At 63.0% G+C, this 17,866-nt stretch overlaps 1 protein-coding gene across 1 annotated transcript; it reads left to right on the top strand.

Annotated features, from left to right (window-relative positions):
• Positions 1 to 2,189: 2,189 nt before the first annotated feature.
• SCN2B (sodium voltage-gated channel beta subunit 2) lies at positions 2,190 to 16,579 on the top strand. The gene is made up of 4 exons (XM_070426156.1): positions 2,190 to 2,466; positions 13,519 to 13,685; positions 13,889 to 14,099; positions 14,773 to 16,579. The coding sequence occupies exons 1-4, from the start codon at positions 2,397 to 2,399 to the stop codon at positions 14,970 to 14,972; spliced, it is 648 nt and encodes a 215-aa protein (XP_070282257.1). The 5' UTR covers positions 2,190 to 2,396; the 3' UTR covers positions 14,973 to 16,579.
• Positions 16,580 to 17,866: the final 1,287 nt, after the last annotated feature.

Genomic DNA, 17,866 nt, shown 5'->3' with positions numbered 1-17,866 from the left:
ATTTGTAGTCTCTGCTCTGGTGCAGTGGCTGTGCCCTGAGGGGTCTGGAGGAAGGGAAGTCACCCTGACATTCCAAAGGCCTGTTAGATGCAAAAGACCACAGACAGGCTCCATTGAGGTAAAGAGTGACCTTTATTTGAGCATGGAAACCATTGAAGAGTAATTTTTTTTAAATTGATTTCAGAGAGAGGAAGGGAGAGGGAGAGATAGTAACACCCATGATGGGAGAGAATAATTGATCCATTGCCTCCCACACGCCCCGGATTGGGGATTGAGCTCAAAACCCAGGCATGTGCCCTGACCAGGAATGGAACCATGACCTCCAGGTTCATGGGTTGATGCTCAACCACTGAGCCACACTGGCTGGGCTGTTTGGTTTTCACAACACAAACTTATTATCCTACGGTTCTGTCGGTTAGGAGCCTGACACTGGTCTCACGTCGCTAAAACCAAGGCAGAGGCAGAGTTGCATTGCTTTCTGGAGGCTGTAGGGGAGCATCCCTTGCCTTTTCCATTCCAAACACGGCCACATTCCTTGGCTTATTACCCTTTTCCTCTATCTTTAAAAAGATGTTGCTGATACGTCTCCTAGGGCAAGAGAAACAAAGGGAAAAATGAACAAGTGGGGCTACATGAAGCTAAAAAGCTCTGCACAGCAAACACCAAACCATCACAAAATGAACAGGAAACCCACGGAATGGGAGAACATATTTGCCAGTGACACATCTGATAAGGGTTAATTTCCAAAATATATAAAGGACTGATATAGCTCAACAAAAGAAAGACAAATAACCCAACTTAAAAAAAAAAATAAATGGGCAAAAGATCTGAATAGACACTTCTCCAAAGAGAATGTACAGAACATGAAAAAATGCTCAAAGTCACTGATCATCAGAGAGATGCAAATTAAAACCACAATGAGATATCACCTCACACCTGTCAGAATGGCTACCATCAACAAATCAACAACTGACAAGTGCTGGTGAGGATGCGGAGAAAAAGGAACCCTCCTGCACTGCTGGTGGGAATGCAGACTGGAGCAGCCACTATGGAAGACAGTATGGAGTTTCCTCAAAAAATTAAATATGGAACTGCCATTTGACCCAGTAATCCCACTTCTAGGAATATATCCCAAGAAACCAGAAACACCAATCAGAAAGGATATATGCACCCCTATATTCATAGCAACACAATTTACAATAGCTAAGGTCTGGAAACAGCCCAAGTGCCCATCAGCAGACGAGTGGATAAAAAGCTGTGGTACATCTACACCATGGAATACTATGCAGCAGTGAAAATGAAGGATCTCTGACCTGGAGAGCATTCTGCCAAGTGAAGTAAGTCAGTAAGAGAAAGACAAGTGTCACGTGATCTCCCTCATGTGTGGAATCTAATGAATAAAAGAAACTGACAAATGACCCAGAGGCACGGCGCCTGGCACAGAATGACAGCTCTTAGAGGGCGGTGGGTGGGAGCAGGTGACCAAGGAAGTGCATACATACATAGCCACAGACACAGGCCATAGTGTGGTGAAGGCCTGGGGTGGGCGGGAGCTGGCAGAGGGGGGCAAAGGGGAGAAAAGTCGGGAACATGTGTGTTCTCTCAACAATAAAAAGACCGGCCTTTATCAGGGAAGATTCTAGCCTCGGACATGACACCTGCCTTAAACGGCTTTTAGTTAAACAGTTTTCATTTCAGACCACCTTCTGTGGTTATTCTGGGGCTCTAGGTGGCAAGGCCGCCACGCAGCCTCCCCGAGCTCATCAGGTTAGCATGGCCCCTCCCCGCAGGGCTGTGGATGTGCCTTACATCTCCTGTAAGACCGCTTAGGTGCGTTCGCACCAGCTCGCTTTGACATACTCTGATTTCAGTGAAAAAGCCAGAATAATGAGGAAGTCCCTACTTCCCCAAAGTCTCCTGACTCACTTCCCCGAATGCTTTCCAAATAACATGAACAAGTGTCTCCTTTTTGGGGGTGTCCCCTCACCCTTACAGCAGCTTTGAAATAAAGGGGTTCCTCTAACAGCTTTCAAAACCCAACCAAGAAGAAAGGCAGGGTCTGCTTTAGTTCTTGTTTTTGAGGGTAAACATTTCCGGGGAACTTGCTTCTTTTCAGAAAGACTTTTTTACGCCCTCCCACCTGCCGTTTGAAATCCAACAACCACAAGATTTACTCCATCCCCCTTTTCTCTCTCTCCCTCACACACTCCCTCGTTCTTTTTAGCAGCAACATACAGGCCGGCCATATTAGAGAGATGGAAATAAAGCTTCCTTAATGCCGTGTGTGTCATTGCAGTACTCCCGTGTATCCTATTTATTTTTTTGGCCCCTAACAATTCCTCCCGCGTAGCCCTCAGCTGCCCTCGCCCTCATCCCAGTGCTCCCAGGCTCTGGAAATGCACAGACATGCCTGGCTCCCTCGCCCTGCCTTCGGCCTCACGGGGCTGGGTCTCTTTTTGTCTCTGGGTAAGTCAGATTGCACACCGCGCATCGCATGCTTGGAGGGTCCCCAGTGCAGCCGGAGGAGGCCCGCAGACCTGCCTTCCCTCCGAGTCCTGGGCGTGGGGTGTGGGGCCTGAGAGGCTGCTGGGGACTGCGCCCTGCTGGCTCAGAAGTGCTGAGTGTTGCTCAGGGATGACAGGCGTCTGGGGAGGCAGTTTGTGTTTGGATAGCTTTGCAGTGGACGTGTGTGTGTGTGTGTGTGTGTGTGTGTGTGTGTGTGTGTGAGCTCCATGTGCAGAGTCTGTGGGTGTTGGAAGCTGCTGCACAGGTGGGGTGCTGAGACTTAATGCTCCCTTCAGGGGTTCTCCTGGGGCCCCTGGCCCTTGGAATCTGGTGGATGATGACATTAGAAGAGATGGAGGGCAGTGGGGGGGGGGGGGGGCAGCAAGTTGAATCTGTCTGGCTTCCTGGAACCCAAACCACTGACGTTTTGAAATGTGTGTGTGTGGCAGTGGGTGGGGTGGGGGGGGGGGCTGGCTGAGGAACGGTCTCTGGGTGGGGGGAGGCTTGCTGCTCCGCACTGGGCCAGAGGGAGCAGAGGAGGGGTCAGGGGAAGGAATCAGGAGGAAAAAATAAAAAAATAAAAAAAGAAGGAAGCCACGGGCCAGTGAATTTGTGGCCCTTTAAGAACGGTCCAGCCCGGGCATACGGACGGCCCTGTTCAGGGATCCAAGTGCTAATTTCCGATCAGACCACTCAGGGACCTTCTGGTGGGAGGTGGGCTGGAGAGCTATGTGCTAGATTGCTTTACGGGAGTTTCATTCTCGCTCCGAACTGTCGTCGTTGCTGGTGCAGCAGCTGAGTGCGCCCCGGCTGTCGCAGGAGCACCCACGCAGTGCCTCTCGCCGCCGGGCCCCTGTCTGGCAGGAGTGCTGGACAGAGGCTCGCCCGGGAGCCCGCGCATGAGACCGTCCGCTCTGCCGAGTTACTAGACATCTCAACAGCAGAGCAGAGTGTGTGGTGCTGCCAGAGATGAACTGCAGAAGCCGATCTGGGCTCCAGGCCACCGTGGTCATTTACTTCATATCCGTAGACAGGGCACTGGATCGCTCTGAGCTCAGTTCCTTCCTGGGAGCCTGGGGAGTACCTGCCACCTGGGTTTCTGTGAGACGATAAGCGAGCAGGTGCTCAGTACCAGGTGACCTTTATGGAACATTTCCTGTGCCCGGGCGCTGTCCACCATGGTGGCCGGTGATCGGAGGAGTGGATGCTGTTGTCACCCTCGTGTCGCAGTGAGGGAACAGGTACAGAGAAGTTAAGCCACGTGCCCACTGAGGTCACAGGACGAGGGTAAGGTCAGCTGAGACTTGAACACCTGAACTATTGACCTCTGCTGCCCCCGGTGTTCAAGAAGTGTTACTGCTACATTAGCCTAATGGTCAAAGCATCTCAACAGCAGGGCCAGCGTTGGGTGTGGAGCTGGGGCGGAGGAAGGTGACCTCCACCGGGAGTGAGGGCTCCCTGGGGAGGCCGCTGGAGAGCCTGTCTACGTGAGGGAAGGAGCGGCTCATGGCCAGGACGAGGGTGGCTCAGGGGAAGATGGATTCTGGGGTGCAGAGGTCAGGCCTGGCTGTGGCAGGAGGTGGGAGGAAGCCGAAGCCGCTGCAAACCTGGTGGAAGAGGAGGAGGGAGGAGATGCTGCCATGGCCGAGGCGCTGTGAGGAGGCCGCCGGCTCCCCGGCTGCCGGCCGAGGTGGACAGCGGGCTCGGGAGGCCGTGGCAGCATCGTCCTCAGCTGGAGGGAAGCTGTGAGTGACGAGAGAGGAGACGGCCAGGGGCTGCGTGTGGGGAGGACAGAGCTGGCAAAGCGGACGTGCCCGGCAGCCCACTGCACACACGACAGAAGCACGTGAGACCAGTTTTCCGCTAGAAATGATCCACGTGGCTGGGCTTCCCTGGAGTTGCCCCCTGACGTGGCTCTGCGGTCACTGGCGAGCTCGCCAAATCTGGGTGGTGCTAGGTGAGGCCCACAGTGGAGTCTGGTCCCGCTCAAGCCACTGCAGGTGTCTGCTGCTGGGGCGGGGACCCCGACACGGCGGGCGGGGACCCCGACATGGTGGGCAGGGACAGTGCCTTCCTTCCTCCTGCAGACGCCGTGAGTGCCCACTGGGTGCCGCATGGTGTCTGGGGCCAGGGATGCTGAGGCGAATAGGAATCGGCCCGGCTGGCTGGCTCAGTGGCTGAGTGTCCACCTATGAACCTAGAGGTCACGGTTCAATTCCTGGTCAGGGCACATGCCCGATCCCCAGTAGGGGGCGTGCCGGAGGCAGCTGATCTATGATTCTCCCTCTCCCTCTCCCTCTCCCTCTCCCTTCCTCTCTGAAATCACTAAAAACATATTTTTTAAAAAAAACATCAGTTCCTTGGAGCCTCTGGAGGGACTTAGGCACAGGACAAATAATTGCAACCCAGCATTGAAATGCTGTGACAACAGCAATAATAATGATAAGAATAGCAGCTAACCCGTGGCCAGTTTGGCTCAGGGGATGGAGCCTCGGCCTGTGGACCAAGAGTCCCTGGTTCGATTCCAGTCAAGGGCCCGTACTTTGGTGGCAGGCTCCTCCCTGGCTTGGGCTTGGTTGGGGCTCATGCAGGAGGCAACCAATAGATGTGTTTCTCTCACACTGATGTTTCTCTCTAAAAATCAATAGAAAAACTATCCTTAAGTGAGGATTAAGAATAATAATAAAGGAAAAAAAAAAGAATAGCAGCTGATGTGTGGCGAACTGACTGTGCAGGCGCTGCAGTGAGCTTCACACTGCGAGTGAGCTAACCTCCCAGCAGCGAAAGGGTGGTGTTCTACTATCGTCCCCATTTACAGGCGACACGAGGCACTGGGAGGTTAGCCACACTGCCCAAGGCCAGCTCGGGGCACTGGAGCCCGCTCTGGCCCCTGTGCCATGCGGACTCCGTCCTGTGGAGGCGGCGGGCGGGGCTGAGTGTGGGCACAGGCAGTGGTGGGCCGTCACTGAGGCGATGCCTTATCAGCTGGCATCTGCCGGGTACGGGTACGTGGGAGGCCCCAGGTGCGGGAGGTGAGCTCGCTTCCCAGCTTGAAGCAAAGTCACGGGGGAAGGTGTGAAAGGGAAGCGTGAAGGAGGGCGGTGTTTCCAGGGAAGTCAGAGCCCGGTCCCTTCCTTCCTCCCTCCTTCCCTCCCTCCCTCCCTCCCTCCCTCCCTCCCTCCCTCCTCCTTTCCTCTCTCTCTCTCTCTCTCTCTCTCTCTCTCTCTCTCTCTCTCTCTCCCTCTCTTCCTTAAATATACTAGAGGCCCGGTGCACGGATTTGTGCACTGGTGGGGTCCCTCAGCCTGTCCTGCGCCCTCTCACAATCCGGTACCCCTCAGGGGATGTCGGACTGCCAGTTTCGGCCCAATCCCTGGGTATCAGGCCGAAACCGGCAGTCCGACATCCCCCGAGGGATGTAGCAGTGTATGAAGCGGCAGGCGTCCAGGGAGGAGCCCGAGCTGGGACCGGGTGCCACGCTGCTCCAGCTCATCGTGGTCCAGCCCCGCTGTGCCTGCCGCTGCTGCCACCGCTGGCTGCTCATAGCGCTGCCATGGAGGCAGGAGAGTCTCAGGCCGCCACAGCTGTGCTCACCAGCTGTGAGCCTGGCTTCTGGCTGATCGGCACACCCGCTATGGGAGCGCACTGACCACCGGGGGTAGCTCTGTGTTCAGTGTCTGCCCCCTGGTGGTCAGTGTGTGTCATAGCTACCTGTTGACCCATCATCTGGTCATAAAGGTCATTTAGGTTTTTATATAGATAGATAGATGTTTATTGATTTCTGAGAGAACGGGAGAGGGAGAGATAGAAACATCAATGATGAGAGAAAACCATTGATTGGCTACCCCCTGCACGCCCCACACTACTGATCGAGCCCACAACCCGGGCCTGTGCCCTGACCGGGAACCTCCTGATTCATAGGTTGATGCTCAACCACGAGCACGCAGCCGGGCCTCTCTTTTTAACCAAAAAGAAAATAAGCCTCGCTCATCGTTGGCTGCGGGTGGGAAACAGGCATGGAGAGAAGTAGCTCCTAGCCTCTGCGGGTGGCTGTTTGGCCGGAGACGAGCACAGTTGTGTGTTTTGTGTGCTCTCTGGACGGGCCGGTGAGGACAGTGCGGGACAGGGGCGGGGGTGGGGGGCAATGTGCCTTGGAGGAAATGGGGAGCCCAGCGCCGGGATGTTGGAACTAAGGTCAGAAGCTACATGCTCACTGCACCCTGTGAGCATCATTTCCTTTCCGAGACTTGGAACTCAGGACACCCAGGCCGTGGACCTGGTCTCAAACAGACCACCGGCAAGACTGCGGGTGGCCCTGGAGGGAGGTCCCTGAAATAGACCCGCCCGAGGGGCCCGCCTGCTGTGTAGACAGTGGGAGGTCAGGTCCCTGGGACCCCTGCAGAAACAGTCACCCCACCAGCCTCAGCCCCTCGGCCCTCGGTGGGGGGCCTGCGGCCAGGGTTCAAATCGAACTTTGCCACTTACTACCTCGGCTGTTCATGGGCCTGCCCTGTGCTTAGCTTTCTCCTCTGGAAGACGGAGGGGTCAGTGTTGTGAGGATTAGAGGGGTTGGGCAGGGCCTGGGACACAGTGGCAGGTCACTGCCTCCTCGCGTGGCTGGAGACTCGCTCTCCCTGACACACCGGCTTCATCAGCCCAGGGTTCTCCTACGGCTCCCACCGCGTTGGGGCGGCTCCTGCGTGTCACGAGGGCCTGGCCTGGCCTGGTCTCGGGCCTGCGGCCCCTCCCCGTGAGGCCTCGCTGGCGGGTCCTGGACTAGGAGTCGGAACGGTGGCTCTGGCCCCAGCTCGCCCCATCCTCCGTGTCTCTCGCAGGGCCTCCCTTTCCCCGTTGGCCATTCCTGAGGTCCCTCTGGCCTCCTCTGAGTTGGGACTTGGTGGTTGTCCTCTCTAACCAGTGTTTTCCGCAGGACCCGCTGTCAGGGTTTGGGGGAGGGACCCGCATTGCGCCTCTCTGTCTGCCCCTCCTGACAGCCCCTCACCTCACGCTCTGCCCTCCTACATGGCAAGGTCCCTGCTCTTTGGGTGTCTAGGTGCTGCCTGGGGGCTCCAGCTCTCCTGGGCTGAGGTTGTGGGCTGGGGCAGGATGGGGGCCAGGGGTGGGCCAGCCAGACTGGCAGCACCTGCTTCCTGGTGTCACTTGGGGGCTCCTTTGACAGGGGAAGGGGGTGGGGAGTGGGGGGCCTGGGACGGTGCCAACGAAGCAGGGAGCTTTTGGGAGGGAGGTGAGCTCAGGACGAGGCTGCCAGGCTCCTCTGCGCTCCCCCCTCTGCAGGGGTGGGAGGCGTGGTCGGCGCCCTCCTCCCTGCCTGGAGCAAGCCAGCGCTTCCCTCCGGGCTATGAAGTGGGGAGAGGGACTGGGCTTTGTTCTTGGTGAGTCCACCCAGGCGCCCCAGCTCATGCTCCCTAGGCAGCCTGTCAGTGTGCACCTCACCGGGCTTGCCTGGCTGGTGGTCTGCGTGACCCCTCCGTCTGGGCTCCGTTCTGACCTCCTGGGCCAGCAGCTCGGAGCACCGCCTGGTTTTAGTCCGCCTTGGGTCCTATTGCTGAGGGTGGGATGAGCCGAGGGCTGCAGCGGCTGCTGGGGGTGGGGGTGGGGGTGGGGGTGGGGTGGGGGGGAAAGGCACAGCTTTGCACAACAGAGCAGCTTGGTCGTGCCCAAGGCGCCCTCTGCAGGGGACTGTCCGAAAGCCCTTCCCGGCTAGGGAAGCAGGGCTGAGAGCTCCCTTTGCCGGCAGACTGCGCTTTGTGCTCTGTACAGTTCATCTTCTTTAATTTTCCCAACAACAGGAGCTGCGTTCCTCAGGGCGGGGATGAGGCTTGGAGGGGAGGGACCTGCCCAGGCCTCGCAGCGGACTGAGGGCAGGAAGGCAGGGCGGGGCTTGAACTCACATCTGGTCAGGTCTCCACTGTCAGTGCAGCTCCTACAGAGACCCCTGCTCCCAGGGCCCCGCTCCCAGTCCCGTAGCTTACTGTCTCACCCCCAGGAATTCCACCCTAAGTCCTGTCTGGCCCATGGACCCCGTGCCTCGGTCCCTGCCTGACCCTGGGGCCTCAGTCTCCCCATCTGCCCCTTGGTCACTCTGCTCCTGGTGCCTCAGACACAGGAAGCTCACTCCAGCTCCTGGGACCTTCCTGCCTTAGGACTGATCCCTTCAGCATGTCAAGCGGCTCCCTCCCTCCCTTCAGCCAGGGGTACCCACACGCCCTCCCCTCCGGGCAGCCTTCCCCAACCACAGACATAACCCCTACCTCTCTGTATTTCTTACACCTGTCGCCTGTCTCACCAGCTAAAGGCACAGTCCCATTTCCTTTCCTCCCGAGAGGACTAGCTCCACGCGGCGGCCACTGGGCGGGCCTCGTCCACAGTCTCCCCAGGCTGGACTCAGCGCACAGTAGGTGGTTTACCAACGTTGGAAAGGAGTGAGAGTGACTGATGCTGAAGGGCACTGTTTGTCCTCCAGGGATACATCAAGCTTTGGGGATGAGGTTTTGACAATATTGGCAAAGAATCTTAGAATTAAGGCCTGACTGGCATGGCTTGGTGGTTGAGTGTCGGCCTATGAACCAGGAGGACATGGTTCGATTCCTGGTCTGGGCACATGCCCAGGTAGGGAGCAAACAGGAGGCTCTCTCATCATTGATGTTTCTCTCTCTCTCTCTCTCTCTCTCTCTCTCCCCACCTTCCTTCTTCTCTGAAATCAATAAAAATATATACTTTAAAAAAGGCCAGGATTAGGGTGAGGCAAGTGAGGTGCCTGGGGTGCAAAATGTAAGGAGGTGTTGTCTGACTTGCTGGGGACACTTGGCTTCAGCCCAAGGGCTCCGGCTCCGCGGAGGTGGCTGGGAGTGGAGGAGAAGAGGGGAGACTGAGGCAGCACAAGGAAACTTTTCTCCAGGGTCTGCAGCTAGCAGAGCAGGCAGCATGGAGGGCCGAGGGCTGGAGCAGGTGGCGGGCGGAGGGCTGCCTGCCCCGTCCTGGGAAAGGCGTGGGCACTTGTCTGTCCCTGACTTGACAGGGGATCTGGTCTCTCTACCCCAGCTTTGTTCTGCCCCCACTTTACACCCAGGCCACATCGGTTACCCCTTTGGAGTTTTGCCTTCCACACCCTCCCCTGACCCCTGACTAAAGGGACGGCTCTGCATAGCTCTGCTCCCTGCCAACAGGTGCCACGGGCGTGCCCCTCCTGGCCCCACCCCCACCAGGTGCAGGAGGCATGTCCCCTCCCGGCCCCATTCCCACCAGGTGCAGCGGGGTGCCCCTCCCGGCCCCACTCCCACCAGGTGCAGCGGGGTGCCCCTCCCGGCCCCACTCCCACCAGGTGCAGCGGGGTGCCCCTCCCGGCCCCACTCCCACCAGGTGCAGCGGGGTGCCCCTCCTGGCCCCACCCCCACCAGGTGCAGGAGGCATGTCCCCTCCCGGCCCCATTCCCACAGGGGCAGCGGGGTGGCCCTCCCGGCCCCACTCCCACCAGGTGCCGCGGGCGTGCCCCTCCCGGCCCCACTCCGACCAGGTGCAGCGGGCATGTCCCCTCCCGGCCCCACTCCCACCAGGTGCAGCGGGGTGCCCCTCCCGGCCCCACTCCCACCAGGTGCCGCGGGCGTGCCCCTCCCGGCGCCACTCCCACCAGGTGCAGCGGGCGTGCCCCTCCCGGCCCCACTCCCACCAGGTGCAGCGGGCATGTCCCCTCCCGGCCCCACTCCCACCAGGTGCAGCGGGGTGCCCCTCCCGGCCCCACTCCCACCAGGTGCAGCGGGGTGCCCCTCCGGGCCCCACTCCCACCAGGTGCAGCGGGGTGCCCCTCCCGGCCCCACTCCCACCAGGTGCAGCGGGCATGTCCCCTCCCGGCCCCACTCCCACCAGGTGCAGGAGGCATGTCCCTTCCCGGCCCCACTCCCACCAGGTGCAGCGGGGTGCCCCTCCCGGACCCACCCCCACCAGGTGCAGCGGGCGTGCCCCTCCCGGCCCCACTCCCACCAGGTGCAGCGGCGTGCCCCTCCCGGCCCCACTCCCACCAGGTGCCGCGGGCATGTCCCCTCCGGGCCCCACTCCCACCAGGTGCAGCGGGGCGCCCCTCCCGGCCCCACTCCCACCAGGTGCAGGAGGCATGTCCCCTCCCGGTCCCACTCCCACCAGGTGCAGGAGGCATGCCCCTCCCGGCCCCACTCCCACCAGGTGCAGCGGGGTGCCCCTCCGGGCCCCACTCCCACCAGGTGCAGCGGGGTGCCCCTCCCGGCCCCACTCCCACCAGGTGCCGCGGGCATGTCCCCTCCAGCCCCACTCCCACCAGGTGCAGCGGGGATGTCCCCTCCCGGCCCCACTCCCACCAGGTGCAGGAGGCATGTCCCTTCCCGGCCCCACTCCCACCAGGTGCAGCGGGGTGCCCCTCCCGGCCCCACCCCCACCAGGTGCAGCGGGCGTGCCCCTCCCGGCCCCACTCCCACCAGGTGCCGCGGGCATGTCCCCTCCCGGCCCCACTCCCACCAGGTGCAGCGGCGTGCCCCTCCCGGCCCCACTCCCACCAGGTGCCGCGGGCATGTCCCCTCCCGGCCCCACTCCCACCAGGTGCCGCGGGCATGTCCCCTCCAGCCCCACTCCCACCAGGTGCAGCGGGCATGTCCCCTCCCGGCCCCACTCCCACCAGGTGCAGGAGGCATGTCCCTTCCCGGCCCCACCCCCACCAGGTGCAGCGGGCGTGCCCCTCCCGGCCCCACTCCCACCAGGTGCCGCGGGCATGTCCCCTCCCGGCCCCACTCCCACCAGGTGCCGCGGGCAGGTCCCCTCCCGGCCCCACTCCCACCAGGTGCCGCGGGCATGTCCCCTCCCGGCCCCACTCCAACCAGGTGCAGGAGGCATGTCCCCTCCCGGCCCCACTCCCACCAAGTACAGCGGGGCGCCCCTCCCGGCCCCACTCCCACCAGGTGCAGGAGGCATGCCCCTCCCGGCCCCACTCCCACCAGGTGCCGCGGGCATGTCCCCTCCGGGCCCCACTCCCACCAGGTGCAGCGGGGTGCCCCTCCGGGCCCCACTCCCACCAGGTGCAGCGGGGTGCCCCTCCCGGCCCCACTCCCACCAGGTGCCGCGGGCATGTCCCCTCCAGCCCCACTCCCACCAGGTGCAGCGGGCATGTCCCCTCCCGGCCCCACTCCCACCAGGTGCAGGAGGCATGTCCCTTCCCGGCCCCACTCCCACCAGGTGCAGCGGGGTGCCCCTCCCGGACCCACCCCCACCAGGTGCAGCGGGGTGCCCCTCCCGGCCCCACTCCCACCAGGTGCCGCGGGCATGTCCCCTCCCGGCCCCACTCCCACCAGGTGCCGCGGGCATGTCCCCTCCCGGCCCCACTCCCACCAGGTGCAGGAGGCATGTCCCCTCCCGGCCCCACTCCCACCAGGTGCAGGAGGCATGTCCCCTCCCGGCCCCACTCCCACCAGGTGCCGCGGGCATGTCCCCTCCCGGCCCCACTCCCACCAGGTGCAGCGGCGTGCCCCTCCCGGCCCCACTCCCACCAGGTGCCGCGGGCATGTCCCCTCCCGGCCCCACTCCCACCAGGTGCCGCGGGCATGTCCCCTCCAGCCCCACTCCCACCAGGTGCAGCGGGCATGTCCCCTCCCGGCCCCACTCCCACCAGGTGCAGGAGGCATGTCCCTTCCCGGCCCCACTCCCACCAGGTGCAGCGGGGTGCCCCTCCCGGCCCCACCCCCACCAGGTGCAGCGGGCGTGCCCCTCCCGGCCCCACTCCCACCAGGTGCCGCGGGCATGTCCCCTCCCGGCCCCACTCCCACCAGGTGCCGCGGGCAGGTCCCCTCCCGGCCCCACTCCCACCAGGTGCCGCGGGCATGTCCCCTCCCGGCCCCACTCCAACCAGGTGCAGGAGGCATGTCCCCTCCCGGCCCCACTCCCACCAAGTACAGCGGGGCGCCCCTCCCGGCCCCACTCCCACCAGGTGCAGGAGGCATGTCCCCTCCCGGCCCCACTCCCACCAGGTGCAGCAGGCATGCCCCTCCCGGCCCCACTCCCACCAGGTGCCGCGGGCATGTCCCCTCCGGGCCCCACTCCCACCAGGTGCAGCGGGGTGCCCCTCCGGGCCCCACTCCCACCAGGTGCAGCGGGGTGCCCCTCCCGGCCCCACTCCCACCAGGTGCCGCGGGCATGTCCCCTCCCGGCCCCACTCCCACCAGGTGCAGCGGGCATGTCCCCTCCCGGCCCCACTCCCACCAGGTGCAGGAGGCATGTCCCTTCCCGGCCCCACTCCCACCAGGTGCAGCGGGGTGCCCCTCCCGGCCCCACCCCCACCAGGTGCAGCGGGGTGCCCCTCCCGGCCCCACTCCCACCAGGTGCCGCGGGCATGTCCCCTCCCGGCCCCACTCCCACCAGGTGCCGCGGGCATGTCCCCTCCCGGCCCCACTCCCACCAGGTGCAGGAGGCATGTCCCCTCCCGGCCCCACTCCCACCAGGTGCAGGAGGCATGTCCCCTCCCGGCCCCACTCCCACCAGGTGCAGCGGGCATGTCCCCTCCCGACCCCACTCCCACCAGGTGCCGCGGGCATGTCCCCTCCCGGCCCCACTCCCACCAGGTGCAGGAGGCATGTCCCCTCCCGGCCCCACTCCCACCAGGTGCAGGAGGCATGTCCCCTCCCGGCCCCACTCCCACCAGGTTCAGCGGGCGTGCCCCTCCCGGCCCCACTCCCACCAGGTGCAGCAGGCGTGCCCCTCCCTGCCCCACTCCCACCAGGTGCAGCGGGGTGCCCCTCCCGGCCCCACTCCCACCAGGTGCAGCGGGGTGCCCCTCCCGGCCCCACTCCCACCAGGTGCCGGGGGCATGTCCCCTCCCGGCCCCACTCCCACCAGGTGCAGCGGGCATGTCCCCTCCCGGCCCCACTCCCACCAGGTGCAGGAGGCATGTCCCCTCCCGGCCCCACTCTCACCAGGTGCCGCGGGGTGCCCCTCCTGGCCCCTCAGCCAGCGCCTCACCAGCGTGTTCTCTGCCTGCAGTGCCGCCAGGGCGCAGCATGGAAGTCACGGTGCCCACCACCCTCAACGTGCTCAATGGCTCGGACGCCCGCCTGGCCTGCACCTTCAACTCCTGCTACACCGTGAACCACAAGCACTTCTCCCTGAACTGGACCTACCAGGAGTGCGGCAACTGCTCCGAGGAGATGGTGAGTCTGGTGGGTGTGGAGCCCCTGCCCTGCCTGGACCGCACCTGGGGCCGTCTGCTCAGGTGGAAGGTGTGCTGTCCTGCCGGGGCCGGGGAGGGGTGGAGGTCTGGAGGTAAGGGCCTGTCTCCAAGTAAGAATGCTGGGGGGAGGCACCCGCTCGCCAGGGCTTGCCACCCCCTCAGCCTGCCCCTCGCCACCCCCAGTTCCTCCAGTTCCGCATGAAGATCATCAACCTGAAGCTGGAGCGGTTCCGGGACCGCGTGGAGTTCTCGGGGAACCCCAGCAAGTACGACGTGTCCGTGACGCTGAGGAACGTGCAGCCGGAGGACGAGGGCCTCTACAGCTGCTACATCCTGAACCCGCCCGACCGCCACCGCGGCCACGGCAGGATCCAGCTGCGGGTCCTCATGGAGGGTGAGCGTCGAGGGCAGTGAGCGGCGAGGGCGCGGGGCTGCAGGCCCCTGGCTGGTCCTGGCCGTTACTCTCACCTGCTGCCCAGGGGAGGCCCCTGGGAGTCTGTCCTGCGGCGGGCGCGCTGGGGAGCCGCAGCTGAGGGTGGTCCCAGCACCTGCTCTCTTCCCTCCAGTCCTTAGGGACCTGGGAGCGTGACTCCGAGAGTCCTTATGATGCTGTCAATCAGGATCAGGATCTTCAGAATCCTTCTAGCAGCTTCCATCGATTGGGACTTGATGTGTCTCAGGTCCAGGACAGAACTCTAGCTGCAGCCGCTCATTCACCCTCAGGAGGCCTTAGGGAGGAGCTGCTGTTTTATAAGTGAGGAGGCAGAGAGGCGGAGAGGAAGTCATCTGAGATCAGCTCTCCACAGATACAGCCAGGGCTCCCACTGGGGTCTCCTTGCCCGCCAAGTCCATGCCCTCCCCTCCCACCTCCTCCTGCGGCCCTGGGCTGTCAGGGGCCCTGGGATCCGGGGCGGGGCTCAGAGGCCAATGGCCTGGGCGGATTTGGCTCTGACTCCAGTTCTCCCCACGAGGACAGGAGAGTTGGGACGGCTGCACCCTGGGAGCAGGGCACAGAGGGCGGCTCCCTTGCAGCCTGGCCCTCAGCGTCTGTCTCCTGTTCTCCCCAGAGCCCCCCGAGCGGGACTCCACGGTGGCCGTGGTTGTGGGCGCCTCGGTCGGAGGCTTCCTGGCAGTGGTCATCTTGGTGCTGATGGTGGTGAAGTGTGTGAGGAGGAAAAAGGAGCAGAAGCTGAGCACCGATGACCTGAAGACGGAGGAAGAGGGCAAGACGGACGGCGAGGGCCACGCTGAGGACGGTGCCAAGTAGCGGCGGCCGGCGCCCCCGCGCCCCATCCCCGCCCCCGCTCTCCTGTACAGTGTGCCCCCGCCTCGGTGTGTGCTTCTCTTGGACCAGGTCCCAGGGCCGGCCTGCGCCCCCCAACCCGTCACTCTGTCCCCCCACTGCACCAGTCACCCACCTCTCTCACGGGAGAAACCCGCCGTGGAGTACGGGGTATGAGGGCCCTGGAGGAGGGAGAAGGGGCCCCGCTGCCCCTGAGAGGAGGGGAGGCCGTGTGAGCGCCCCCGGGGGCGGGGGGCCCAGCGGTCTGCCTGCTCTCACGGGACTCATCTGGGGGCAGCTTCAGAGGCACCTGTGGGTGGCGGGGCTTCCCTGGGCTGCGTGCTCCTGCGCCAGCCCTGCAGGCTGGGTGCTGATGGCTTCTGGAGACCCGGTGGGCACGAGCAAGGGCATCGAAGGGAAGCCGAGATGGAGGCGAGTGGAGACGCCGGTCCGGGCGCCCAGCTCCGCCCTCTCCTCCGTGGATGAACTCTGAAACCGGTGGTTTCTGTTGGCTGTGATGCTGGGGGTTTTGGTGAGAACAGTATGGAAGGGCCAGGAGCTGGTCACAGTCAGTCACGGTCACGGGCGGGCGTGTGCTCCAGGTGGTGGTCATTTCCTGCCACCAGAGTGCCACCAGCAGGAGGCACATGTCAATGAGCGGAGGGACCGGGGAGGGGGCGCCAGTGAGCTGGGCCCAGGGCGCAGGGTGAGGGACTGGCCTCACAGCCCATGCCGGGCCCCCAGCAGTTTTCCTCGGGCTCCACTGGAGCGAAGGGAAGGCCTGAGGGAGGCGTGAGGGGAGCCCATGGCCATGGCCATGTCCGGTCTAGAGCTGGGCTGCACCTCCCTCAGTGGCTCCTGGGGAAGAAGGGGCGTTTGTGGGAGCCAATCTCCCTCCACGTTACTCACATTGAGGGGAATCTCAGGAGAGGGAGACGAGGTGAGAGGCCTTGGGAGACGCTCAGAGGCCAACGAGCCACATCACTCCTACTGCACACCGGGAAACCGAGGCTCAGGCAGGCGGAGTGAGGGCCCTGTCACCTCCTCTGGCGGCCAGCCTCCAGTTTGAATGAACAGCCATAGTTGTCCTGGCAGGAGAGGAGGGGAGGGGGTGCCCTTCTCCTCCCCCGAGAGGGGATGCCCGCGGCAGGGGTGGGGTAATGCCTGCGGCAGGGGTGGGGGGATGCCCACGGCAGGGATGGGGTGATGCCCGCGGCAGGGATGGAGGGACGCCCTCGGCAGGGGTGGGGTGTGGGAATGAGGACAGAGCCGCTGGCATGCCCCTCCCCTGCCCCAGGTGGGCCTCCTCCTGGGGTCCCGGGAGCCCAGGTCCTGCGCAGACTCAGGGAGGCAGAGCTCAGGGCGGGAAGGAGCCTGGGGAGGGGTGGGGACAGGACAGTGACAGTCTCAGGGACCACTCTCTGCCTCTGCCCGTCAGATGGCCAATCAGGGGAGTGAGCATCTGGGAGGCTCAGTTTAATTCACTTCCATTTAACATCCGTTTACTGAGTATCTGCCGTGTGCCAGGCCTGTGTAGGTGCTGGTGTTGTACACAAAGCCATACGGAGCTGGGAGCTGCCAGGCCAGCGGGGGCGGGGGGGGGGGGGGGGAGGGGGGGGGCAAGATTAATTGTTGTGTATCTAATTCCATTTGTGCAGCCGCTGCTGCCAGGGCTGGAGTTAGGGAAGAAGGAAGAGAGTCCAGGGAAGGGGGCTGGGGGCTGGGCACAGGGGGTGTGGGCCACCAGCCCGGTGCGTCCTGGGTGGGGTGGGTCCAGCCTACCAGGAAATTCTAACTCTTCTGCTCAGTACCTAACTGCCAATCAACACACTGCCAACGGGGTGGGCTAAGCCACCAGAAGGCCCAGGGCAGGCGGCATGGCCCATCTTTCAAGCCAACCGGCCGAGAGGGGAGAGGTGGGTGGGCGCCTGGTGCCGCTGGGACCAGGGGTGGTGGGATGCTTCTTCAGTCCGCAGACGTCGCTTTTGGGCCACCTCTCAAGGCCCCTCTCCTGGATGAGTGAGGATCTATGCTGGGCCGGGACTTCCCCTTTTCCAGGACTCATCACATTCCGGAGAACGATTGTTAGATTCCCTGGGTTTATTCTAAGGAATCCTAACTCCCCATAATGTAGACCACGATGTCTGGGGGCCCAGGGAGGGCAAGTCTTCGCCATGGCCTCAGGGCCGAGCAGAGGGGGATGGGACAGAACCACCTTTGCCCCAGGCGCCCACCCTGATAGGCACTTTATCCTCCAGCCCCTTAGGACCCCCTCCACGAGTCTCCCAGAGCCGCCTCCGGGCACTGAGGTTGGGGACAAGCCAGCTCCTGTGAGTGGAGGTGGGAACCGGAGGTTCCCGCCGCCACCTGCTCTCCCCCTTGCTGTCCTTCAGACCATCGAGATGTTTCTTCCTCTGCTCTGTGGGCCCCAGGCCCCCTGTGGCTGCATGTCCCCTCCCTTTGCACTGCTGGGGTTAGTCTGCTGGTTTCTCCACTGCCCCCTTTCCTGCTCTCTGAACCCCCATCTGTCTCTTCTCCCTAATGAAGGGCCGTCATAAGGAGAGAAGGGCCGGCCGACCGGGACTTAGCTTAAAGAACAAAGCACAATCATTCAGGACTGACACGCCTCTCGGGGCCTGGGAACTGGCTTTGGATGTATCCGCTGCCCTCGGTGTGGACTGATCCCACCCGCTCTCCATGGTCACCAGGGGTGGGCTGGGCCGCAGTGCTTCCGAGGCCAGGGCAAGCAGGTGGACAATCGCAAATGCCGGCCAGGTCCACAGGACAGCCTGGTCATAGGAGTGGCCGGGGCAGTTGGAACGGGTGATGAATCAAAAAATTCTCCTTCCTGCTTCTGTTCTAAGGACAGACAGCCGCGT

The sequence above is a fragment of the Myotis yumanensis genome, unplaced genomic scaffold (assembly GCF_028538775.1).
Source record: "Myotis yumanensis isolate MYYU_CA2020_CCGP unplaced genomic scaffold, mMyoYum1.0.hap1 SCAF_10, whole genome shotgun sequence".
In the NCBI taxonomy this organism is placed as follows: Eukaryota; Metazoa; Chordata; class Mammalia; order Chiroptera; family Vespertilionidae; genus Myotis; species Myotis yumanensis.
The sequence above is the reverse complement of the archived record's forward strand: the minus strand, read 5'-3'. Positions and strand labels throughout refer to the sequence as shown.

Excerpts from the sequence above, each read along its gene's own strand:
- SCN2B (XM_070426156.1), top strand. The coding sequence starts at position 2,397 with ATGCACAGACATGCCTGGCTCCCTCGCCCTGCCTTCGGCCTCACGGGG. Across the intron at positions 2,467-13,518 it reads GGGTCTCTTTTTGTCTCTGG|TGCCGCCAGGGCGCAGCATG; the intron begins GTAAGTCAGATT and ends CTCTGCCTGCAG. Across the intron at positions 14,100-14,772 it reads GCTGCGGGTCCTCATGGAGG|AGCCCCCCGAGCGGGACTCC; the intron begins GTGAGCGTCGAG and ends TGTTCTCCCCAG.